General features: G+C 28.4%; 3 protein-coding genes across 5 annotated transcripts; all 3 read left to right on the top strand.

Moving 5' to 3' along the window:
- Nucleotides 1-4435: 4435 nt before the first annotated feature.
- LOC130664052 (putative fatty acyl-CoA reductase CG8306) lies at nt 4436-9470 on the top strand. 2 transcript variants are annotated; one of them, XM_057463723.1, is made up of 8 exons: nt 4436-4581; nt 6054-6262; nt 6345-6596; nt 6689-6938; nt 7017-7209; nt 7315-7554; nt 7625-7882; nt 8650-9470. In XM_057463723.1, exons 2-8 carry the CDS (start codon nt 6074-6076, stop codon nt 8786-8788), a joined length of 1521 nt encoding a protein of 506 aa, XP_057319706.1. In that variant the 5' UTR covers nt 4436-4581; nt 6054-6073; the 3' UTR covers nt 8789-9470. The 2 variants fall into 2 exon arrangements, with proteins under 2 accessions (XP_057319706.1, XP_057319705.1); XM_057463722.1 differs by lacking the exon at nt 4436-4581 and adding an exon at nt 5606-5766.
- Nucleotides 9471-9800: 330 nt separating this feature from the next.
- LOC130664054 (putative fatty acyl-CoA reductase CG5065) lies at nt 9801-15304 on the top strand. The gene is made up of 7 exons (XM_057463727.1): nt 9801-10097; nt 10542-10744; nt 12453-12692; nt 13072-13336; nt 13872-14174; nt 14247-14454; nt 14871-15304. Exons 2-7 carry the CDS (start codon nt 10547-10549, stop codon nt 15169-15171), a joined length of 1515 nt encoding a protein of 504 aa, XP_057319710.1. The 5' UTR covers nt 9801-10097; nt 10542-10546; the 3' UTR covers nt 15172-15304.
- A 2675-nt stretch (nt 15305-17979) lies between these two features.
- On the top strand, nt 17980-26063 carry LOC130664053 (putative fatty acyl-CoA reductase CG5065). 2 transcript variants are annotated; one of them, XM_057463726.1, is made up of 8 exons: nt 17980-17998; nt 19939-20180; nt 24186-24349; nt 24414-24549; nt 24659-24858; nt 24928-25371; nt 25448-25705; nt 25787-26063. In XM_057463726.1, exons 2-8 carry the CDS (start codon nt 19965-19967, stop codon nt 25887-25889), a joined length of 1521 nt encoding a protein of 506 aa, XP_057319709.1. In that variant the 5' UTR covers nt 17980-17998; nt 19939-19964; the 3' UTR covers nt 25890-26063. The 2 variants fall into 2 exon arrangements, with proteins under 2 accessions (XP_057319709.1, XP_057319708.1); XM_057463725.1 differs by lacking the exon at nt 17980-17998 and adding an exon at nt 18781-19068.
- The last annotated feature ends 252 nt before the right edge of the window (nt 26064-26315 follow it).

Consider the following 26315-nt stretch of genomic DNA (forward strand, 5'->3'; position numbering starts at 1 on the left):
AATTAATGATCGATGATTACCATTTTTATGGATTTGATGCCAAATGAATTACTAATTTTATTCAAATTTGTAATTACGAATATGGATTATTTTTAAATGTTATTGCTTTTTAGTAAAAAATGTAGTACAAAGTAGCAAATTTTATAGCGCAATTTTTTTCCGTGCAATGTGTAGTGTGTGATTTCAGCTAAAAAAATTTCAAGCCAAAAAAATACAGTACACTGGTTATAAGTAATGTTTCTGTTTATACTCTTACACTCAGAAAATTAAGTAATTGTGTTTATTATGCTAAAATTTTAATTCCAATTATCTAGAATGATAAGAACGTTTTTCAATGCAAAAATAGTTAGTGTTATAATTTTTTTTAATAGAATTAATAATTATTGGATGATAACTTCTGCAATAAATTTCGTAACAGTTACTATCAGGATGGTAACAATTATAATTTCTGATGGTAACTGTTATTAATTAACTCTAGTTAATATACAGGATTGTAACAATTATTATAAATATGGTGAATATTACAATCTAGATGATTTATACAATCATCTAGATAATATTCACTACTATCGGAATGATGGTAGAAATTTTACCATAACTAGATAGTAGTAAATATTATTTAATTTTCTGAGTGTACTTACAGGAAAAAATGAAATTGACGTGAGTGAGTAGAGCGTCCGATGTAACTTACAACCAGAATCTACTGTAATAAAATTTTTTTCTCAGCTGAAAAGTGGCTGACAAAAGGCCCAGTAGTGAACACGGCCGAAAACTATCTAGACCTGAAAATGCTCAAAAATTTTGAAACTTTTCTGTTCTAGATTGAATCGCTTGAAATTTTTCTAAATTCTATAATTTTATTGCCAAAAATACGCCGATTCAATTTGTCAGCCAAATTTAGGCCTCTTTGAATTAAATTGTAAGGTTTCGAAGTGATTTCGGCCTTAATTATTATTATGTTCCACCATCGCTAGGAATTTTAATTCTGCGGTTGTAATTCAATAAAAATACATGGCTATGATTTAATGATAAATAAGGCGGCATTGTAATGTGTACATATGTACTTATTACCCGTTACAACAGTAAATTAAACCGGAAAAACATAATATACTTTACAAAGAGACAATTACTGTACTCGTGATATTTATTTTTAATATTTTCTAGAAATTTTTTTTATTAAAATTTAAATGAAAAAAAAAAGACCGGAAATTTTTGATACAAGGACTTTTTTTGTTAAATAATTTGGAAATAAAAAATTAGATAAAGTCTTTATTTATTTTTCAATGAATAATTTAATAATCATTCTTTACTTTAAATATAAATTATAAAAAAAACTATTTACATAGAAATATATTAGTAAATTAATAATTCATTGAAAATAAGATAATTAGTAAATAAATAGACTGGATGACGTAATATAAAACATACTTTAATAACCATGATTTCAAAATACTTAAGACATTATATTGATGTCATAATTATTATAATTTTATTTTCACAAACAAAACTTGTCAAGTTATCATTTTTAATGTCTGTCGTAATAAATAAATAATTCGATGATATTATTTTCGAGGCCAAACTCGCTAGAAAAGGTTAACAGTCTTTGACAAAACATATCACCGGTAAATCTACGTCACAAAAATATAATCACATGAGTATTAAATAATTCGATAAATCGATCGGCATCGAGTCCTGTTCACTAGGACAACTGCCAGTACTTAATTTTATTGTCACGATTGTCATGCCCCAGATTTTCTAACACGCAATCGTCGACTTGACAAAGTCAATTTATAAATTTAAAAAAAATCTATTAATTAGATAATCAATTAAAAATTAATATTAATTTTCTGGTAACTACAAAGTAATTGCATGATTTTATACAAGTCACGATCTTAATCCATCAGATAATCATTATCAACAATTTTTTATCATGTACCAACGTGTTTCATTCAACAGCTTTGATATCAATTGCCGCCCACTTGAATCAGCAAAATACGTGTGTATTAATTTACTAAGTACACGTTATCTGAATTTCCTTAAAAATTTATTAGACACAGACTTAAGTACATATTTAAACAATACGTTGAATGTACACGCGATGGTCATTAAATTATTAGAGAACGATTATTTTTATCATCTATTGGTCCTATTAAATTTATTCAACTGCTATATACATGTATATATATATCAGAGGTGGGCAAATCATATTCGATTCAAAACTTGAATTGAATTATTTGATTTAATTCCAAAAATTTGGATCAGCTTTCAAATATCCCGTGTAAAAAAAATTCGTTCCAAAAAGATTCCAAAAAAGTTCCGCACGTGGAACTTCTAAAAGTGAGACAGGTTAGAACTTCGAATGGAACTTTTTTGGAACGTTAGTAATTTTGATAGTAAAAAAAAAGTTTTTATGAGCAAATTTAGAGTCAAAAAAGGACGTTCTTGGAACTTTTTTGGAAGTTATCATGGATTTTTTTTTGTTCTATAAAAAATTCAAAAGTAGTGATTTTTGAACTATTTTGGAATGTTTCTAGAATGTCTTTAGTCTTCAAAAGATGCAAAAGTAGTGATTTTGGAAAGTTTTTGGAACGCCTTTTTTAGTCCATAAAAAAGTCAAAAGTGGTGATTCTGGAGCTTATTTGGAAAGTCCATATGAAATTCCAAAAACGTCCTTTTTTGACTCTAAATTTGCTCATCAAAACTTTTTTTTTACTATCAAAATTACTAATATTCCAAAAAAGTTCCATTCGAAGTTCTAATCTGTCTCATGTTTAGAAGTTCCACATGCGGAACTTTTTTGGAATCTTTTTGGAACGAATTTTTTTTACACGGGATGCGTCATATTATATATTAATTAATTAAATTTATTATTTTTGTAGAGGACGTCAGTGGATTTACTGAGAATTAAAAATATTTTTTTAATTCTTAGTAAACATGTTAATTTATATATTTGTATTTACTGAACAAATGGCAGAAAACTTGTTAGCCATCGAGAGAAAACCAGTACCAGTATAAATAATAAGACTAAGCTAAGACGTTCTCAATATTTCTTAATAACATAACTGGAATAAACCAACTGTTGGACGGGTTGACAATGTCAACAATGAGTTTTCATTGATGTGTTAGCAAAAAAAAAATAAAAATTCCGCATGAGTTTTATTATTTTAACGTTACGTCAAAATGCATTTTTAAAAATATAAATATATTTAAATCAATACAATAGACCGCAATTTATTTTAATTTATGTAGATAAATTTTTATCTTGTCTTTGTAAATTTCTTCCTTATCTTTACTAGATAACTCGGATAATTATTTATGTATTTAAATGTCAAAACAAATTTTAAAAATTATGCTCAAGTATTTTTTTTTTAATTATGCCAAAATATTTTTTTCTAAATATTCAATTATATTTTTATTTTTTTGAATTTTGAATTTACCAAGCAGAAGTTTAAAATTAGATGTGACTTCAATTGATATCGGTAATGAATTTTTCTTGAAAAAATTCTGATTAGAAAATTACCATTCAATTTTCCAAAAACACAAAATTTCGATTTATTACAAAAAAAGTTAAATGAAAGTCAATTGGAAATTTTTTTATTTTTGTAAAATTAAATAAAAATTTTTAAACACGAACGCGAAATGTATGTCGCTATCAATCTATATGAGTCAGTCATAAATATTGTGAGGCAATTTGTTATCCTAATTCTTCACAAAAAAATAATTTAAGCAAAGTAATATTTATTTTATATAATTTTGAAATTAAGCCGCCGTGTTAAATCGACTGTCTCAATTGTTTATGGAAAAACACATTTATGAGTCATAAAAATAATAAAAACTTAAGAATTCTTGTCAGTATTTTGCACAGACGGTCAATTATTACCAATAATTTATTTAATAAAATTCAAGGTTCTGTTGCTAAAGATGTTTGCTATTTTTAGGTAAAACTAAACTGAATATCCATTAGGAAATCTATAATAATTATTATATTAATGACAATGATGATGATGAACTCAAATACGTCAGAGGTAACGCAGACTTGCATGATTTTACTCAAACGTCATTGGATATTTAAACAAAAATACTTATTAATTATTAAGTGGCATTTCCTCGGCAGAAGAGAAAGTCATCAGATGGATCCGCGTTCAAAAAACTGAGATAAATATTTTATTATATTAGAAAATATTTTAAAAATCAATCGCCGCGTGTTGTTGGTAATCAAAGTTAATTTTTATGCAAATACAAATTATTTATCTACAGATTAAAAGGTTTTTTCAATTTTTTAAACAATCGTAGCTAAAAATTAAGATAATTATTCAAATATTAAAATTATAATAGTTCAACACTGACTGTAAGAGATATGAATAATGAATACATTTGAATCCATTACAGTAGTGCTGATGAGCACTAGAAAGTAGATAAAAAAAAAAAAAAAATCATTTTTATTTTATTTTAAATCCAAAGTCGAAGATTTCACGTAGACGTCACCAGAGTTTTCTACCACATTCTGTTATAACTACAGCATTTCTTTTACTTTTTATTTTTTTTTACAGGTTGAAAGTAATTGCAACTCTCGCGCTGTTGGTGAGTTATTTTTTCAAACTACCGGTTGTTAGTTTATCAGCACAGTGACTATTCTTTTGTTGACAATCCAATGAAATTTAAGTAAAAAAGTCGATAAAATTTTTTTTTACAGCAAAACAATACTTTAGTTTTTTATCCTAAGGAATAGTCGCTAATAAATATCGCATGTATGACAAAGTCCAAGTTTGTCTAAAGTTATTTATGTTTTTACTATTTTTAAACAAACAATGACATCATCATTTAATCTAACAAAACTTTTCAACGTGAAAAATTTAAAATTGTCAATTTATTATTTTAAATTTTCATTGAAATTATGAAAATAAAATCGAAAACTGCGCACTGGTTTCAAATAATGGCGACCGTCTTTTTCTTCTCATGCAATAATTTCTTGCGACAAAATTTCTCAGCAATAATTTCTCAAGGCATATTTTCTTGAATAATTTCAAGGCAAATAATATATAGCGAGAAATTTTTGTGACAGATCAATTTTTGTTTGAGTAATTATTGCTGAGAAATTTTTGCAGGACGCCTTCAATAATAATTTGAAATTTTCGATTTTTTTAAATTTCACTAAAAATTATCAGAGTAAAAGTTAAAGACCAATAGTAATTTATTTAAATAAAATTTTTATCCCAACAAATGGCAATTTATTTCTCTTCTCTCTAATAGAAACAAATCAAATCAATCATTAAAATAATTATCTATCATTGAATTGAATTATCCTTTAGACAGTTAATGACACATTTTGAATTGCAAATTAATAATTGAATTATCATTTAATTTGTAAGTCGCTTTCATGTTCGGATAAATAAAAATAATAATAAAATAAATTTTTTAAATTTTTAAAATAACTAAAGCCCGCCAATGAGAGCCACTGGTGACCTAGCAACTTTATCGGCAGAATTTCATATATATTTATATATATATATATATATATATATATATATATATATATATATATATATATATATATATATATATATATAAACATGTATACCTGTATATTTTATATCTGTGTTGATTACCATCTTTACTTCCTCCCATTCGTCTCATAATTTAAATTCTGTTCTATCGAAGTCAGTGTTTTCGTAACCCCCCTCACGGTTTTCTCGACACTTCGAAAAGTTGTTTCCAATCCTGTCTCCTGTCTTTCATTTCTGGTATCATACGTACAGAGTCTACATGGTAAATCTATACAAATATATATTTATATATTAGTGTGTACAAACATATATTTAACTTTAATAACATATTGAATGAATAATAAAGACGTGGTGTGGATTCTCCTCGGCTAGTTACGAATCTGCATTGCAACAGCAAACTTCTATCATTCATTTCAATTTATTTAATATAAATAAATATCATTTTATTAGTCGTAATTTTATTGCAATGTTTTTATTTTATTATTTAAATTAATTGTTTTTTTTCAAGTGATTATTTATTTATTTACTTAAGTGGTTTGTTTATTGTAGACAAGTGGAAAAAACTAAAAATGGGATCAAAAGTTGCTGAGTTTTATGATGGAAAAAATATATTTATCACTGGTGCTACCGGCTTCCTTGGTAGCTGTCTAATTGAAAAATTATTACGCACTACCGCCATTAAAAATATATATGTATTGATAAGACCGAAAAAAGGTAAACAAATAAATGAACGGTTGGAAGAACTCACCAAGAACTCGGTAATTATTCAAAAAAAATTTTTTACTTATTTTTGAAAAGAGATTTTGTTATGAAATTGGGGGTTATGTTTTTGTGACCCAGGTCTTTGACCGAATTCACGAGGAAAAGAAAGCGGATTTATTTAAAAAATTAATCGCCGTTGCTGGTGACGTTGGCGAGGATAATTTGGGTCTGTCTGCTGAAGACAGATTTACTCTCGTAGAAGAGGTCCATGTTATTTTTCACTCCGCGGCGACTTTGGACTTTGAGGCGAGTTTGAAGTCTGCGGTCGACATAAACCTTTTGGGAACTCGTCGGGTCGTGGAACTCAGCCAAGAAATTAGAAATCTCAAGGTAAGCAACTAAATTATTAACAACTTTCTGGCAAACTTGATAATTAATTTATTAATTAAAAAATACGTCATTTAATTTATTAATATTTAAAGGCATTAGTTCATGTGTCAAGTGCGTTTGTCAATTCATTTTTACTGGAGACTAAGGAACAAGTTTACCCACCGCCAGCGGACGTAAACGAAGTTCTCAAGATTGTAAATGAACTGGATGAAAAAGCCCTGGCTGAAGTAACACCGAAGCTGCTGAAAAATCACCCAAATGCTTATACGTTCACGAAACATCTAGCTGAGCATGAAGTCGTCAACGGATTGCTACCAGCAGCGATCGTCAGGCCTTCGATGAGTGAGTTAATTTGCTGATTGAGGTCTTGGTACTGGAGGTTGAGGACAAAGCCAATTAATCTGTTTAATTTATAATCAGTCGTAGGAGCATGGAAAGAACCAATACCTGGATGGACTACATCAAAAAATGGACCCCAAGGTTTCCTGATGGGAGCTAGTCGAGGAGTTGTACGTCGGTTACCTGTCGCTAAAGATCTTATTTATGATTACATTCCTGTCGACATTGTAGTTAACTCTCTTATTGTTGCTGGTTACGTCGTTGGTTCTAATCCGTAAGTATCAGTTTGATGAATTACAAATCCAAGAATTAATTTATCAACAATTAGCAATTTCTGTCTTAACAACTGATGATTTATTATTTAATAAACTTTTTTTAGCGACAAAGTGATCAAGGTGTATCACTGCACGTCCAGTACTTGCAATCCGTTTAGATGGGCAGCCATTGAATCAAAAGTTAATGGATATTTACATAAATATCCATTGAAAAGCGCAGTTTGGTACCCGCATCTCAAGCTCCTGCCTTCCTTATGGATCTACCGGATCTCTGCTATTTTTGTTCATATGATACCGGCCTACATTCTGGACACGGTCACTCGTTTGTCTGGCGGTAGACCCATGTAATTATTTTAAATTATTTGTTTTTGTAATTTATTGTTGGTCTTGAATTAAATAATTATTAATTTTTAGACTGGTACGCTTGCACACGAATGTTAATAATTCGTTGGAACGTTTAGAGAGATTCATTTTTACTGAATGGAAGTATCATAATCCGAAATTACTTGCATTGCACGAGTCTCTGACAGCTGAAGACAAAAAATTGTTTGGTGTTGATGTCAGACCGCTGAACTGGGAAGATTTTTTTATCGAATTAACTAAAGGGGTCAGAGTTTATTTGAGTAAAGAACCGATGAAGAATATTGAGAAAGCTCGTTCTAAGGATAATATGTAAGTTTATTTATTATTAATAATTAAATAAATCACGATCGCTTCACTAAATATTTGATTAATCATAAGCACGGTTGCAATTTTCTTGGAAAAGAGACAAATTACTAAATTTAAAATTAACTGACTCCCGTCAAAAATTTGTCTGATCAGTCAAGTGTCAAAAAAATAAATTTTTGCAAAATTACATTAATTATTACATATTTTATGACGTCTATTTTTTATATTTTAACAAAATTATTTTTCAAAAGTAATTAGTACCTAAAAAATTTTAATTTACAATCATTTAGAAAAAAAACACTTGATAGAGATTATAAATGACATCAGAGAATGTTAAATTTTTACTGACTTAATTGTTAGCTAATTTAAGAGAAAGTTTATTATCTCATAAATAAAAATAACAGCTGAGATTTAAAACAAAAGTATTTCTAAAGTACTTATTTTATTCAAAATCTTTGCGGTTGATGAAAAATTTTTTTATTATAAAAAACTGGATGAAAAAAATTTCAGTGAAAATTTATTTAATAAATTATGAGTGTGAAGTAGCAGAAAATTACCAATTTTTTTAATTTTATAATAAATGAATAAAATTAAAGTAGAGAAAAAATTAAAAACTGCATTTTTAAATAAACGCAAAATCCGTACGCGCATTTTTTTAAATTTCATTATTTTGCAATTAATTTATTTATTTATTTCAAATTTATAAATTGTCTTATGTCTGCTACATTCACACTCATAATAAATTACGAATATTTATTTGTATATTTCAGACTTCTTATCGCACACTTGGGGCTGCAATGCGCACTTATGGGATTAATTTGGTGGATTGTCAAAGTAATTCTAGGGTCAACGTGGACCACAACTGGGATGGTTGTACCTCTAACTTATTTTATATTCAGTCTGCTTTAAATAAATATCACTTCTCCATTTATAAATTCATAAACAATACAAATATTCATCATTTACTTCCATAAATTAATCTAGAGTTTATTATCCATAATTTTTTTTTTTTTTTTTTTACTAGTTTTCCATTCAAGATAAAAATAAAACTTTTAATCGCAATAAAAAACTGAAACAATTCCAACGCATTTAAATTAAAACTTCGTGACTGAATTTTCCGATTTTTTTTTTATAAAAAAAAAATTTCCATCATCACTTTTATTAAGAAGTCATTACATTTTATTACCTAGTATAATGAATAAATTTAATCCCAGCTCATTTACTATTATTCCAAACACTGAATCACGATCACCGTTAAATTAAAGATACAATCGATAATATATGCTTGCAGTTGATCTATCGTTAATTTATAAAGATAATTATTAAAGAGAGAAAAAACAACTACTTGCAATAAATTTTTTTCATTATACGTACAAGCGGAAAAATAAAAAATTTAATTGTCACGTAATTTTCTCATGTTTAGTTACAAAATAACATTACAAAGTTTGATGATTAATAAAAAAAATAAAAAAATTTATGAATGTATTTGAATAAAGAAAAAGCTTGATATCAATTATTAATAATTAATTATAAAAATATTTTATTAGAGTCGTCTGTAATTTTAATGACATTAATAAAAATAAATATTTTATATGGGACAAATATTTAGTGAGTTTATTTTTAGTTGTAACACTGAAGGTTTAAAAAAATTACCATAGATTTAGTAACAACAATAATAATAATAAGTAATGAGTTAGATAGTTATTACATATGAGTGTTGTCTGTTACACAAAAGAAAACCGATGAATAAATTGAATACGGACATTTCTAAAAATTATCGAACACTGTTTTAATGAAATAACCTTGAGCGATAGACTGTGACACTGGCATTTACTGGTTTATAGAACTGCTAGTCGAATAGGAAGGTGAACATTAAGAGAGTTTATGGTAGGGAAAAAAATATTTAAAAAACGTTACGATGAAAATAAAAATGAAAAAATGTTAGTAAATTACGTGCTGCTACGAAATACGCGGTGTTTACTACCAGGGGAATACCGCAACCTCGAGGAATAAAAGAAGGAAGGCTTAAGAATACTGAGGACTGAGGGACTCGGCTCGGGTCCCATCAACTTCTAGCTGATCAGTTCTTCGGCAGCTATCGTACCAGTGTAATACCCGCGACTTAACTATTTTATTTAAATACTTTAACACTTTTTTTTACTCAATCATTGAGTTTTTTGACAAACGCAATATCGGTGACTGTGATATCAAATATCAGGTAAATTATTAAATTACATTTTCTTTTTTTTTTAAATTTAACCCGGTGATTATTTTCTATTATTACGAATCTTGTTTAAATCCTTGGTAATTAACGTTCATTTATTATTTCCATTGACATTATTGTGTACTTACATCGCGTGTAATTATTTACTTTACTATATAATTTGTATTCACGTTTAAGAATTAAAAAAACTTTTTTTTTATTGAAAGTTAATAGATTTTACTTTTTATGATCATCAGATTAATTAGCATTTGTAAATAATAATTATTTCTTCATATCATTTTTTAAAATCTTCAATATAATAATTGAAGGTTTTATTTTCATCCTCTTTATTTTTCTTTATTTTATAATATGGGATGAATTTAAATCCTGGAGATTTAAAAAGACAAATTAATTAATTTTAAAATGATAATGATAATAATGTTGGCTAATGATAAATAGATAAAATGACAATGAAATCGAAACCGACGATTGGTGAGTGGTTCAAAAATCGTCATGTACTAATTACCGGAGCGACAGGTTTTATGGGTAAAGTCCTTGTTTCGAAATTATTGGTGAGTTGCCCGGATGTTGAAAAAATTTATCTACTTGTACGTGAAAAGAAAGGGATTGATCCAGAGACTAGATTGCAATCGATTGTTCAGGTAAAGTGAAAACTTTATTATTATACACCGGCATGTACTCTGTCCAAGACACATTACATCGTGCGATGCTTCAATGATTACTTGCCTTCTACACGTGTTATTTATTTATTTTTATTTTCATTTTTTACTTTGCTGTACTGTAATACTAACAACTTAATCGCTCTAATGGAGGGAAAAACATTTTTTTTTACAATGCTAAGTATAATAATTCTTCGCATTACCTATACTTTAAACTACAATTAAAAAAAAAAATAATCATAATAATGATAAATGTTTTTCATCATTTTTATTATTATGAGCATTAAAAAAATATAAAATTAATTTTCGATTTCAAAATATGAATTAATGATTATGATTTATAAAATCTCTAGACCTGGATATATTTAAATATGTAAATTAAATTTTAATTTATTGACTGTAATAAAAAAAATTTTCAAATTTATTTTTCTATTTTTAAAAATTATAAATTTACTGTATTTGTAGAAAGTGTTTTGAAATTTTGAAATAATTCAAATGTTATAATTTTCACTTCACACGATTTTTCATCTTAAACGGAAGTCATTTTCGAACTAAATGCCACATGATACATCCACGTTACTGCTACCTTGACACCATTCGTCTACTACTTTCATCAATGGTTAATATAAAATCCATTAGTGCATCAATTTTGTTGATTAAAAAAATTTAAATTACTAAATATGTTAATGTTTGTTAACATTTCAAAATATTTACACTAAATATGCAACCTTATTTTTTAAAATAATAAATTCTTCAACAAGTTTTATTTATAAACTTTGTATAAGGCAATATATATAATATATATACATAAGTATATTATGGCTCTCGATTAGGTTGCATAAAAGCTGTGTTCAAAAACTGATTCCATTCTTACATTCGTTTTTTTATCTTCTCTCGAAATCATAAATTATTCTTATATTCTCGCTCGCTTTCCTTTCTCACAACTTTTATATAAATATATAAATATAGACAGTATTTGTATGCTAGTTGTGTATCTATCTGTCTATTTATAAAAACATCATGAGTTAATTAATGTAAAGAACGCAGGTATTTCCGTATGACGTCAAACAGGTAGTAGGCGGAAGAAAATAATTATCTTTGTACGACAATTCATTGTTTGCTTGATTACATTTTTTTATCTCGTATTTTTCAAAACAAAAAAATCTTTTTCATTTCACTTCACTTTCACGAATTTAAAAATTTTAAATTTAATTATCGGGAAAAAATAATTAAAAATTTTTTTTTTCATCTACGGAATCGTTTATTTTTTTCTGCAATGAAAAATATGAACCTTGGCGGCTTATAAATTTGATATTTATCCAAAATGATTAGTCATATTTATAATAAGTCAAAAGTTCACAAAAAAATGGATAAAAAAATTTGAACTTGACTTTTAAAAATATGAAAATAAATAAATACCGCAAAATATAAAAAGACCCAAGGTTCAATCGAATGCCACCTTATTTTAATTAAAAAAAAAATTATTGATAAATAAAAACTATAATCACTTCCTAGTAATCAATAACCGAAGGCCAGGGCAAAAAATCCCCCGTTCTTATATTAGAGTTACAAGAATTCAAATCCTGAAATTATCTTTAAAAAAAAAATTTTTCCTCAAATCATTTTCATCAATTATGAAAAGTAATTTGAGAATAATGATGAAAATTAATTGCATAATTATTGATTGCAGCAAGAACCATTCAGAGCATTGCGTGAACACAATCCAGAAAAATTAAAAAAATTGGTCGTGATACCGGGCGACGTCACTGTCGAAGGATTAGACTTATCACCGACAAACAGAGATTGTCTAATACGTAAAGTCTCAGTTGTATTTCACGGTGCAGCCAATGTCAAGTTCGACACACCACTTAGAGATGCCATTACCATGAATACGAAAGGAACAGCTAATGTTTTAGCATTAGCCAAACAGGTATTTTACATTCACACGCGATCATTAATTTATTATTTTTATTATTCGAGCCGATAAAAGCCATAACATAACATTCGGCAGACTTAATCCGTGACAATATAATGCAATAATTCTATAAATATATATGTGGTTGCATTGTTTTTTTGATGGACCGGTTATTTTATTATAAAATAATAACGATGACTAACTCGGGCACTCACTTCTCTGGATTTATCCTTGAGAGCCGAATAAAGAATTATATATATTTAAAACAAAGCTTTAAATTCATAGTTTGTACGTAATTTATAACGAAAACTCCTTTTGTTGAATAATAAATTGCGTGGAGTTTTATAATATTTAAATAAGAATGGTAATTTATAGATTATTTTGAAATTTTCAGATGAATAATTTGGAATCGTTTGTACATATTTCGACGGCCTTTTCGCAATGCGGTGAAAAAGAGCTTGAAGAGCGTGCATATTCTACGCCTATTCCTCCGGAGAACGTTATGACACTTGTGGATATTGTTGACGATGATCTTCTGGAGACTATGACCCCGAAGCTGCTCGGGGTCCAGCCTAATACTTATGCTTTCAGCAAATCTCTTGGTGAAAATTTAGTTAACAGATCTGGTTTACCTGCTGGAATTGCGCGACCTTCTATTGGTAATTGATTTATTATCAAAACGTCAGCAACTGATTTATTTATTTGGAAATTAGATGGAGATTTTATCGGAAAATTTCAAAATAATGATCGTGGTTTCAATTAAATTTTGTTTTGTGCCCTGAAAATTTTTCAAAAATTGAATTTATATTTTTTTTCTATTGGAGATTTTGGATTCAGTGGTTTTTAAATCAATCGATAATTTTGATCTAAATCTGAAATCTTTTTGAGAAAATAGAACCAGAGCCAAATTGAATTTTTTTTTCTCATAAAAAATATGAAAAACTTTTTACTGGTTTTTATTCCTTGACCCATTTTTATTTATGTCCTATAAATAAACTGTCCTTAAGATTTTTTTGAACCTTGAGCCCTTTAAAAGTTACTTTCTATCGATTTAAATAATTAAATACATCAGAAAAAAAATTTCACAATAAAAATTTAAAATAATTTTCGTTCCGTTTCAAGGGCACAAATATCACATTTTATTGCAGTGAAAGGTACTCGGTTATTTATAATAAATATAATATATATTTTCAGTGGTTGCGTCTTGGAAAGAGCCGGCGCCCGGTTGGATCGAGAGCATGAACGGACCCACGGGTCTGATGATCGGCGCAGCGAAGGGTGTAATTCGCAGCGTACTCTGCGACGCCGATCTTCTTATCGACGCGGTGCCCTGTGACATTGCAGTGAACGCGATAATCGCACTCGCCTGGCGAGTGGGACTAGAACACCCAAAGCTACCGATTATCATAAACGTCACTGAGAGCGGCGAGAACCCGATGACTTGGGGAGAGGCCTTAGAATACGGTCGTAAACATGCCCTATCAAATCCGTTCTCTGGTAAATTTAAAAAATTTTTAAATACATCTTTCAATTATCAGTTACCACATTAAATTTTTTTTTTTTTTTTAGGAATATTGTGGTATCCAAGAGGTGGAATTACGAACAACAAATTCGTACATTTACTCAGCGTATTTTTACTACATTTATTACCGGCTTATTTCATTGACGGTATTTGCGCATTGACCGGAAATAAACCGTTTTTAGTTAGGATTCAGAGTAGAGTAAGCTGGGGATTAAGATTAGTTCAATATTATACAATAAAACCCTGGATATTTAGGTAAATTTAATTAGACGTAATATTTACTTAGGGTAAGTCGACCAATAAGTTGATGGTTACGCAGAATTTTATGTTCTAATTAATAAATATACATTTGGTTCGAAACCTGTTGCTCGTTCGCTTGCAATCGAATGAAAATATTTTCTGATGTACATTCAAGTAAATTTTTATCAGGATTAATCAGAAATGAGCATTAGAAATTCAGCGGTCACGCATTTATTGGTCGAGTTATCCTATATTTATATTGATATATTTTTAAAATCTTCCTATATACTTTTTTTGCAAGACTTTTTGAGCGAATCAGTTAAATTAATTCTGCGAAATGATGATGATACGAAATTTATTTTTGTTCTTACTTTGAAAAATTTAAAATAAGTCAAATTTTTAAATTAATTATTGATAATATAAATTTACAGAAACGATGGGATAAAAGAGCTGAGGCAGAGTTTATCACCAGCTGATAAAGAAACTTTCTTTATGGACACAAAAGCCTATGAGTGGGATTCTTATATGAAAACTTATGTCCTGGGCGCAAGGAAATATGTCCTCAAAGAAGATCCTTCTACTCTCCCACAAACCAGACGTATATTTTTCTACTATTGGATCGCTGACGGTATCGTCAGATTCGGACTTCTAGCTCTCTTCTCCTGGTTCATTTACACCCTCATAAGTCCCTGGCTCTTCACAAAAACACTTGTTGGAGTTCTTGAGAACTAGTATCGCTATTTATTACCATACCATAGTTATAATTATTGTAATATTTTATTAAATTTAGTAACTGCTCACAAGATTGACTGAGTAACTCAAATAATCTTTATATTTTTAATATATTTAATTCTTTTATAAAATACTCATAGAATTTTATTTAAATCCCCCATATAGTTTTAATTTTTTAGTTTATAAATATTCTAATAACTCTTTTGAATTACGCATTTAAATCCCTCAACTAGATAAATAAAAGTATATATTTATCATAATTTCAATTTTAATGTATACTTTGAACGTGTCACTAATCGAATAATTTTTTTTTTTACTATTTTCAAAAAACCTCATATTTGTTTTTATAATTTCCTGAGTACCAAATTATATATAATAAGTAACTACTCATATTTTTTTATATATTTAATTATTGAGTTTTATAAATAAAAAATCGATATTTCATTTAATTTTTTTTCTCTATCATTTAAAAAAATGTTTTTTTTCAATAATGAATTAAATGTGGAGGCTTTAAGTATCAGGACATATTATATATTAGACTGGGCCAAAAAAATCGACTATTTTTTTTTTCTAACGATACTGTGTAAATATTATTTGGGATGACAAAAAAAAATTATTGTGAAAATTTGAGCCCTTAATTTTGATATTAAGAGGTGTATCATCGCAATTTTTTATTTTTTTTTAATGAGCGGGTTTTTGTCTTATAACTCTCAAACCATCGAGATAAACGAAATCGACTCAGATACATTTTTTGAAGGAAATTTAATGCTCTACAAAAAAGGTTTGATTGAAATTTTTCGTCAGATGAACCGTTTCCTTATAATCATGCTTTGAACGTTGGTATGATTTTAAAATTTGATTGTTCAACTTTGGAATTTTGTAATTCATGTAAAAATAAGTTTCCGGAAAAAGACAATGAATATTCTTGAAGGGAATTGAATGCTCTACAAAAAAAGTCTCTTAATAATTTTCGCTAAATTCACTCCTTCAAAAGTTATTCAAGGTTGAAGTTATGTAAAACGACTTCAATACTCTTGAATAACTTTTGAAGGAGTGAATTTAGCGAAAATTGTTAAGAGACTTTTTTTGTAGAGCATTTAATTTCCTTCAAGAATATTCATTGTCTTTTTCCGGAAACTTATTTTTACATGAATTACAAAATTCCAAAGTTGAACAATCAAATTTTAAAATCATACCAACGTTCAAAGCATGATTATAAGGAAACGGTTCATCTGACGAAAAATTTCAATCAGACCTTTTTTGTAGAGCATCAAATTTCCTTCAAAAAATGTATCCGAGTCGATTTCGTTTATCTCGATGGATTGAGAGTTATGAGACAAAAACCCGCTCATTTAAAAAAAATCGAAAATTGCGATGATACACCTCTTAATATCAAAATTAAGGGCTCAAATTTTCACAATAATTTTTTTTTGTCATCCCAAATAATATTTACACAGTATCGTTAGAAAAAAAAAATAGTCGATTTTTTTGGCCCAGTCTAATATATATATATATATATATATGTTTGTGGTTTATATGAGAGTTTGGAGTATCATATCTTAGGCATCCTGAAATAATGTTGAAATCTTATTCACTCACTCACTAGCTTACTGTTTACACTTTATATATATATAAATATATATGTGCAGGTTCTCTTGTTAAGAGTTTAAAGCCAATCCAGCAAGCAAAGCAAAGTAAGTTGCTTGAGCACGAAAGTAAATTGCGTCATTAAATAGAGGTCGAACGGCTTCAGTTCTCCAGTCAGTAAGCAAACCCGCAATACAACGATACACATTCATTACGATCATGAAAAACTTATTTTATTATTTTTATTATTTATTATTATCATTAAATATTACGGTTTACTTAAACCCAATGTTATGACAGAATATTATACTCAGCTTTGCTTTACTTTATTTGATTCTACAACTGGACAGACTAATTCATCACTCAAATATATAATTAATCTGTTAAGTAACTCAGAAAAATTAATAACTTTTTTTGGGGATCCTGGTGAACTTGATTGCACATAAGATTTTAATTGCGTTCAAGGCCAAGCGAAAGTTGAAAAAAAAATAAATAAAAAAATTGGATTGAATTAAAAATCGCAGAAGACACGTCATGGTTAAAGTCTGAATATTTTTTATTTGTTTTTCATAAAAATTTAAATCACGTCAGCTCAATTTACTCGGATTTGCGTATGCTGAGTAATTGTTTATTGCCGAGCATCAATTACAAAAAAAAAATAGATATGAAAAAATTCATGACAGTTGATAGATTATTTTGTAACACTGACATACTTTTATTTGAATAACTTTGATAATTGATCTTTTCCTTAGATCGCGTGCTGTTTTTTTTAAATCAGTACGCATGTGTGATGGATAAATTAACACTTGTCACATATATTTAGATTTTACTGCACAAAAAATTTATTCAAATTAGTGAGCATATAAATATCTAGTTCAAAAACTACAGTCGTATTCATTAAACTCTGCGATGTATTTTTTTTCACCGATCCCATCCCGCGAAATTTAAATTTCAAAAAATTAATTTGCATTAAAACTGAAAACCCACAGAATGATTTTAAATTTCTGCCAAAAATTAAATGATTTAATTTAACAAACGTTATATTTCATAATTAAAGTATATATATATATATAAATATATATATATACATGTATGTTGAGACACGACTTTTAAATGTCGTTTATATATAGAAATAAATTAACAAACGGTTTATTATGTAACGAAATTACACACGTGGATCTTCTCCAGTAAGAAACGAGGATAACCGATTAAATTATTTCAGGCATCAGCAAAACCGCCCGTAAGTATGTCATAACATGATCATTATACATGAAACCCGCAATAAAAATGAAAAAAAAAACCGGGATAATTTTTTGAACGACTTTTTCATTGCCAGGGGGAGAAACTCCAGCAAAGTCTATCGTCTTAAAACATATATTGCATAACAAACGAATAAAATAACGCCGCGAAACTCAATAATCAAAAAATAAAATAAATAAACAACCGATAAAGGAAACGCCTTGAACTTTATGTCACATGCTAAAATTTAGTTACATATTATCGGTCGAATCTGTCACACAGTATACTACTTTTAAGATTTAGACGTCTGATTAAAACGCACCGTGACTACTTGTAAATTTATTTTTAAAAACCGCAAGCTCAGTCACCGATTTGTTTATTTTAATAAACAACAGTCATTACTTTTCTATTATTAGATAAACATCAATCAATGAAATGTCGGCATATTTATTACACTAATAAATTTACTGCACATTATTTTCGATTACTTTTATTGTTAGATTTTTTGTCTATTGTATAAGTTGTTTAATTGGATAAAAATAATTACGCCGTTTGAGGAAGGACAGCAATTAACCGTTAGTTTTTTTTTTTTTTTGAGAGAGTCAACAGGTCGTTTGGTATCAAAGTGTCTTCCTACTTGGTACTTAATGCTCGGTCGGATGAAATAACAACAGATTTTAAGACAAGATTCGCAGTAATGATCGGTATTGTACAGAGAGTGGGGCTTCTGTCCAATCACTTACATTCTGCTGATGTTATATGTATTACTTATTTTAACGTATATATAAATACATATATATATGTATGTGTTGAGAGAAAAAGAGAGAGATTAAATTGAAAGTTCATACGGCCCTGGCCCAAAGACGACAAGTATTAGACCAATACATGTACGACCGAGCGTACCCCAACCGAACCTCAAGTTATTTGGTGGTAATACTCTTTTCTCATTCTGTAATCGGCTCACTGTCTGTCCGAGTCGACAACTATTGACACAGCATCCGATTTCGCTCATAACTTGCTTAACTTTTGCAAATCGTGATTATTCACGATTTTAAATATTTATTTTATTTTGTAAGTGATTTATTTTTTTTACTATTTTGTGACAGTGGTTTATTTATAAATTTTTTATTTTTTATTTTAAAAATACATTATTTTATTTGCTGATTTATTTCAATTAATCGGTTATCTAACGTGATATAAAAAAGTTGTTGCGGTTTAATTTCCAAATAAATTGATACGAGTTGTCATTGCAAGTGTTGTAATTTCAAAAAAATACAATTAAGAAAACATGAGATTACTCATTTTTTGAATAATTTATTTTCTTTATGCCAATTAAAGTCATTATGAAGATAGATTAGAACAAAAACTTCTTAGACCCTCTTTTTTTGCAAAAAAAAATTAATTGCCGAGGGTTTTTTGTTTAAAAATGCGTCAGATGTTTTGAAATTAAATTCAATGTTTATGATAGTTGTTAGTAATTTGGACTTCCCAATGACGCGCGACCTCTACATGCCCTGTAGGTAACATATATATATTTACCAAAAACCTGTTTTCCCGCGCAACATTAATAGATTCAATGGGGTATGAAAAAAAAAAACAACTTGTATGGACTGAAAGCAAAACTGACCGTCAATAAATTAATAACGTCAACAAACGGAAAAATTCCAAATTTTTTGCGTTCTGTTTTTTCATGAAATATTTAAATTATTGACGCATATAATGCACGTAATTACGTGCACGCGTTCGTGTAACTCTATTTTGTTGCAAAATTATGAGTGTCATGTACGATTCAAATAACTATTTTTTATCAGCTCTCAGACTGTCAATTATTTTTAAATACTACTATTTAAATTAACTTCAATAATTACAGATATAAATATATGTATACCTGTAATTATTACTACAGTGAAATGTACTAATAATTGCACTTATTGTTTATAGGCTTTGAAGGACAAAAAGCATAAAAAATGACAGATTCAAAAATTGAGGAGTTGCCGGATCGGTTGGCGGAAATGTTTAAGGGACAGGAATTATTGATAACTGGGGGCACTGGATTTCTTGGGAAAGTTATGATTGAGAAATTTTTAAGATGCATCCCAGACGTAGGAAGAATTCATGTTCTTGTACGGCCGAAAAAGGGCAAAGATCCAAAACACCGTTTAGATGAAATATTCAACTCACCGGTAAGTTGACAAGCAAATTAATCCTTTTTCTTATTACCTGCTTATTCAAATACTCCAGCACGCATTGCAAAAGTATTTCACATATACTTACAGTGAAAGTATACTAAAAATAACATACTTCAAAAAAATATTATTCAATTTTTATTTACATTTTTTCACACATTTTACGACTAATCGTGAGCAATCTAAATTGCTCACTCACTCAAGAACTTTATCAAATTTATCATTTTACACTGAGACAAAAATTAACTTCGGTAGGAAAAAAATAATTTTTTGATACAAGAAATTAATTTATTGTAAATTTGGAATAAAAATTTTTTGCAGGAAAATTTTTTTGTTGACATTTGAAATTTAAAAAAAAAATTTATTAATTTTCTTTTTTAATTATATTTCGTAGTAAGTAAATTTGTATTTTAAAAATAATTACTCTAAGAAATCGTAATTTCTTCAATGAAAAGAAAACTCGATTGCAAATTTCCAATAAATTAATTTCTTGGATCAAGAATATATTTCTTTATAAAAGTAATTATTTCTCTAAGTGTACGATTATATAGCTCACGAAAGATTGCGGTAAAAAAATTGATTTAATTTTTTATCCAACCAAGTAACCAACGTTTAATTCAATTCAATTATAATTGCAACCTGTCATAAAAAATTTCGGGGCGGGAAAATAAAAAAAATTGATGGCCCCATATGATGCTCGCACTTGTAAGCAGAAACAGAGTCAAGGCCTCGACATAAACCCGTAACCGAAGTATAAAGTATTATTGTCCAGTGAAAGTACCTGTTATGTCACAAACATCTCAGACTTTAGCTTCGATCTCACTTGTTACCTTCTTCTGTAACGCAATTTCTCTATTGCTCTCCCGATATACATTAATACATACCCCGACAGTCATCAATTACTCTCACTTACACCTGCATCTTACATTACCCACACACATACTCGATAAAACAAGGCCAGCGGGTCAGAATTTCCCATGGAAACCGGTATTTGCATGTTTTGGTCAACCCCTTGCGTCACCAAGAAAATTTATGATTAAATATCCCAGCATATTTTTTATTAAATAAATTTTTTCAAAATTCTAATTGGACAAAAAAAAACCTCTATATTCCCATCAATAACAAATAATTTTTTTTTATTAATAACTTCAGACTGTCAACTGTAATTTTGAGTAAATTAGCAACAAGATACCAACCGGAACTAATGAACGACATTTACGCTTCAAGAACAATTCAAATTATCGTAAATCAGTAGTAATTTATTTTTATTTTATATTAAAGCAAAATTTCGTTGCTTAATAAAAATTTGCTTAGAAAGTTTTTTAACAAAAGCTAAATAAATATTATTACTTAATTATCAATTATCCCAAATATTAGAGTTCTATTTACTGTCAACTGATTCAAATTTTTAAATTAAAAAATGTTTAAAAATTTGTAATAATAATAATAACGATAATAATAAATACCTAGTGTATCTAATCGAGATCGACTTATAACTCACATGTGCACATTACTATTACTCTATGACGAAATATTACTTGTTATAAGTTGTGTTCGAACGCACCTAGTCGACAACGCTTTCTAGCTCTTTAAAATTTTTATCTTACAATCCCTTTATTTATTATTATTATTGGTGTTTTTTTTTTGCAAATTAATAAACTTAAACCTCTTCCTTTCTCTAGCTATGAATATTTCCACGTAAATATTTAGCCAAGTAATTATTAATTCAGCGAGTCTAAGGTTAAATAACTTAAGTCTCATTGTATTTAAAAAGTATAATTAAAAGTAAATTTTAAAATAATTTATTATTTTATAAATTAGACTAGACATTTTATTTTCAAGGGCAAGGCCAGATGACTTGGAATTTTAAATCTTTTATTTTCAATAATACTGAAATTACTTTAGTATTTGCATTTACATTACATTACATTACGGTATTTTTTTATTAAGTAACGCAATATCCGTTTGTATTTATCATTCTGAGAAACATGTCGCGTTTTATTTTTTTATTTAATGCGCGAGTTAACTCAAAGGAAACCGAGACATGCAAAAATAAAAAATTAAAATTATTTTGGTTATTTAAAATATTAGCCAACAGTTTTTTAAATAAAATAGATTTAATATTTGCGCAATAAAACTCGATCCCAGTTTCTAATGGTCTGGCATAAAAAAGTGAAATTTTTTATACTTTTTATGAGAATCTCATTTGAATATAAAAAAAAATTATACAATGAATTTCTTCATCAGTAATAAAATTATATATGAAATTATTATTAATTTCAAATAAATTAAACTTTTATTCCCACAATTTATTGTCAATTTTTTTGACAATTATCTACAGGCCATTACTTATTATAAATTTGTTATTTATAATTTTAATTTTAATCCACAATTAAATATATAAGCAATTGTTGGCACAAGTTACTTCCTCTTTCAAATGGTAAACGTATGACAAAACCGCAAATCAACATATATAAACACGGAAATTCTCACGAATCCATCAGTCACTCAACAATTATACGATGAGACTATCAATTATTTGCGAATCTCCATTTGAATATGGATTTTAAAAATTTTCTTTCATCAAAAATTCATAATTCTTTAATATTTGCATGCTGAGTGACAACTCATGAGACAGGACACAGACACGAGAAAGTTTTTAAGCCCGCGCAAGAATCGCTGGAGATCCTAAAGAGCTGAGAGTCTCTTGTGTCTTCATACAGAAAGAAAAAAAAGAAGATAAGAGAGACATTTATCTTCCTTTCTAAATTTATTCACGACATACTGACTTGAGCATTAATAAAATCAATCGGGTATTTAATTATGCAATACAAATAATTATAAAAACCGCGAATCATCAAAAATAATTGGACAAAACAAACAATAAAACTTTCATTGCTACTAAAACTATTCTAGCAACAATTAAATTTTTTTTACTCCCATTATATTTTTAATAACAAATAATTAAATTTTATTTGTAATTATTGACAGTAAAAATTATTATTATCAATAACAATAAATTTATTACAGCTACGGTCAGGTCGGCCGGTTAACAAAAAATCTCGTTGGAATCTTATATTTTTTTTTCATTCTTACTAATTTTTTTTGTAACAATCGATTACTAAATTAATATTTTTACTATAAATTAGATTATTAAAAAATTTAACTTAATATAGGGGAGGGTGGGGCAGAGCGGCCCCCCTGAAATTTTGACCAAAAAAAAAAGTTTTTTTTTTTCGACTAATTACTATAAATCCGATGTGTTTGCGCATTTTTACCCCTACGCATGACATTTGGGGCAAAATGGACAAGCCCAAAATTTTGAAAAAGTGATTTTTTCATATTTTTATCGTCAAATTAAAAAAAAATTATTATAATTCCACATTTCTAGCCCTACGCATAACACCTGGGGCAAAATGGACCAGCCGAAACTTCCGAAAAAAATTATTTTTTCATATTTTTCGGCCGTTTCTTTATGTAAAAGGCAAATTTGGTCACTAAAAATTTATAAAAATTAAATTTTTTTTTTAGTTGATAAATTTTTGAAATAAAGTAAAATTATAGAATTGATTTTTTTTTTATTAAATAACAATTAGTAATTAAGGTAATCGAGAGCGAACGATTTTTTACGCTTTAAAAAATTTTTTTCGAGTAATATAAAACCAAAAATAGTTGTCAAATGAAAGAAATACATTCTTAATAATGAAAACAATTTAAAAAAAAAAAAAACGAAAAAAAAATTTTTTTTATCACTTTTTGAAGGGGGGCCGCTCTGCCCCACAAAAAAAAAAAAAAAAATTTCAGAATTTTGGCAAAATGTCCATAAATTTGTTCGAAATAGGACAAAAGTAAAGTGATCTTATGGTTGAAAGCCACAAAAAATAATAATTGGCTTAGGGGGGCCGCTCTGCCCCACCCTCCCCTATTTTATTTAAATTTAATTAAAGGTCTAATTAGCTGTCTATTGACTTAAAAAATTTTTATTGTAATAATTATTTATAGCTGTTTGAAAAAGTAAGAGAATTACGAGGGCTGTCATTTATTCAAAAAAAGATATCGATAGTAAGCGGCGATGTGTCATTACCTAACTTGGGAATATCATTAGAGGACAGAATAATGCTTTGTGAAAAAGTCAGTATAGTTTACCACGCTGCTGCAACCGTCAGGTAATTAAATAAATGGATCATTTTCAAATTAAGTAAGCAAATAAATAAATAATTATAATTATAGATTCGATGAATTACTGAAACGTGCAGTTCTACTCAATACCCGAGGCACTAAGAATATGATTGAATTGGCTAAAGAAATGAAACACTTGCTCGTGTTTGCTCACATCAGTACAGCCTATTGTCACCTGGAAGAGAAAGTTAGGATAACATCACTCTGCTAAATGAATTTATTAAATATTTATATACTTATATAGATATAAATAATATGCGTATTATCAATACTTATCTGCGTTAAAAATTTCTTAGGTACTTGGGGAGAAAGCTTACCCACCACCAGCAGATCCGCATAAAATAATTAAGTGCGTGGAATGGATGGACGATGACGTTGTTGAAGCAATGACTGGTAAAATACTTGGTGCATTACCTAACACTTACGCATTCACTAAAGCACTATCCGAGGGTTTAGTTGAAGAAGCTATGGCTCATATACCAGCAATTATTCTTCGGTAATATTTAATATTTTATGATAAACATAAATATTAATTTATCGAAGTAATTAAAATTTTGTTTGATAGTCCAAGTATTGTGATACCTATTTGGCAAGAGCCGTTGCCAGGTTGGACAGACAACATAAATGGACCAACGGGTTTACTCATTGGAGCTGGAAAAGGCGTTATAAGGACAATGTACTGTGATGAACGCGGTTATGCTGATTATTTGCCAGTGGACATTGCGGTTAACGCGATCCTAGCTTGCACATGGAATTACGTTGGTAATAAAGATGAAAGTAGACGTGTGTACAATCTAACGAGTAGCCACGAGTTCAAGGTAACTTGGAGAGAAATTGTTGAACGTGGTCGTAAACTGGCGCAAAAGGTACCATTCAATGGCATTGTTTGGTATCCTGGTGGCAGTATGAAGCAATCAAGAGTGATGCACAATATTTGCGTCTTGTTATTTCATATGATACCGGCATATTTTATTGATACTTTGTTATTTTTCACTGGCCATAAACCTGTGTATGCTTTTTTATTACTTAATAGTTGGTATAACTACTAATTATAATTAATTAACTAATCAATTGAATAATTTTAGAATGTGCCGCGTGCACCGACGTATTCAAAAAGGCTTTGAAGTCTTTGAATACTACGCCAACAATCAGTGGGACTTTAAAAACGACAGTATAGATATCATACGACAGAGATTCAATGACCGGGAGCGGAGCAACTACAAACTTGATGGCGATGGTTTGGATTTGGATGTTTATTTCGAAGCATGCATACGAGCTGCACGTATTTATATACTTAATGAACCACCAGAGACACTGCCCGCTGCTCGAAGGCATTTGGCATTGTAATTACCCGAATCAATAAATTACTTATCTAATTGATTGATAAATTCATAGATTTATCTAATTTTAAATTTACTTTTCAGGATGTACGTCATTGACTTGCTGACAAAAATGATATTCTTTGGATTCATTATGTTCACACTGTACAGCTGGAGTATCAGGTTGAAGGCTTATGCATTCGATTAGACTCTCATTATTATCATTATCAATAGTCAAAAATAAAAAAAATAATCATTATTATTGACACTATTATCATTATTCTGTTAATCATTATTGAACTTTAGTATTTTTTTGCTTCTCTTTATACTTTTTATCAATACCTATGTATTGTTTGTGAACCAAATAAACTTATCACATATACACGCAGTTTTTTTTTAAATCTCATTCTCAATTTATAACTCATTAGCTTTTATTATTAATTGGTCGTTGATTTAAATTGCCCGCCAAAATTATTCATTGATAAAAAATTTTGAATGGAATTAAATACCTGGTGATGAATGATGTTCTAGTGTCCATCGCTTTGAAGAAGATATTCTCAGCAAATTTGAATTTGAAACGGCCGCCATTTTTTTGAGATTCTATCAATTAAATGAATAGGAGTAGTAATTAATA

This window comes from Microplitis mediator, chromosome 2 (assembly GCF_029852145.1).
Source record: "Microplitis mediator isolate UGA2020A chromosome 2, iyMicMedi2.1, whole genome shotgun sequence".
NCBI classification, from domain to species: Eukaryota; Metazoa; Arthropoda; class Insecta; order Hymenoptera; family Braconidae; genus Microplitis; species Microplitis mediator.

Bases quoted from the DNA above. Each gene is read 5' to 3' on its own strand.
- LOC130664052 (XM_057463723.1), top strand. From the start codon at position 6,074: ATGGGATCAAAAGTTGCTGAGTTTTATGATGGAAAAAATATATTTATC. The intron at 6,263-6,344 runs GTAATTATTCAA...TTTGTGACCCAG, and splicing joins AAGAACTCACCAAGAACTCG to GTCTTTGACCGAATTCACGA. The intron at 7,210-7,314 runs GTAAGTATCAGT...AACTTTTTTTAG, and splicing joins TACGTCGTTGGTTCTAATCC to CGACAAAGTGATCAAGGTGT.
- LOC130664054 (XM_057463727.1), top strand. From the start codon at position 10,547: ATGACAATGAAATCGAAACCGACGATTGGTGAGTGGTTCAAAAATCGT. The intron at 13,337-13,871 runs GTAATTGATTTA...ATATATTTTCAG, and splicing joins AATTGCGCGACCTTCTATTG to TGGTTGCGTCTTGGAAAGAG. The intron at 14,175-14,246 runs GTAAATTTAAAA...TTTTTTTTTTAG, and splicing joins CCTATCAAATCCGTTCTCTG to GAATATTGTGGTATCCAAGA.
- LOC130664053 (XM_057463726.1), top strand. From the start codon at position 19,965: ATGACAGATTCAAAAATTGAGGAGTTGCCGGATCGGTTGGCGGAAATG. The intron at 20,181-24,185 runs GTAAGTTGACAA...AATTATTTATAG, and splicing joins ATGAAATATTCAACTCACCG to CTGTTTGAAAAAGTAAGAGA. The intron at 24,859-24,927 runs GTAATATTTAAT...TTTGTTTGATAG, and splicing joins ATACCAGCAATTATTCTTCG to TCCAAGTATTGTGATACCTA.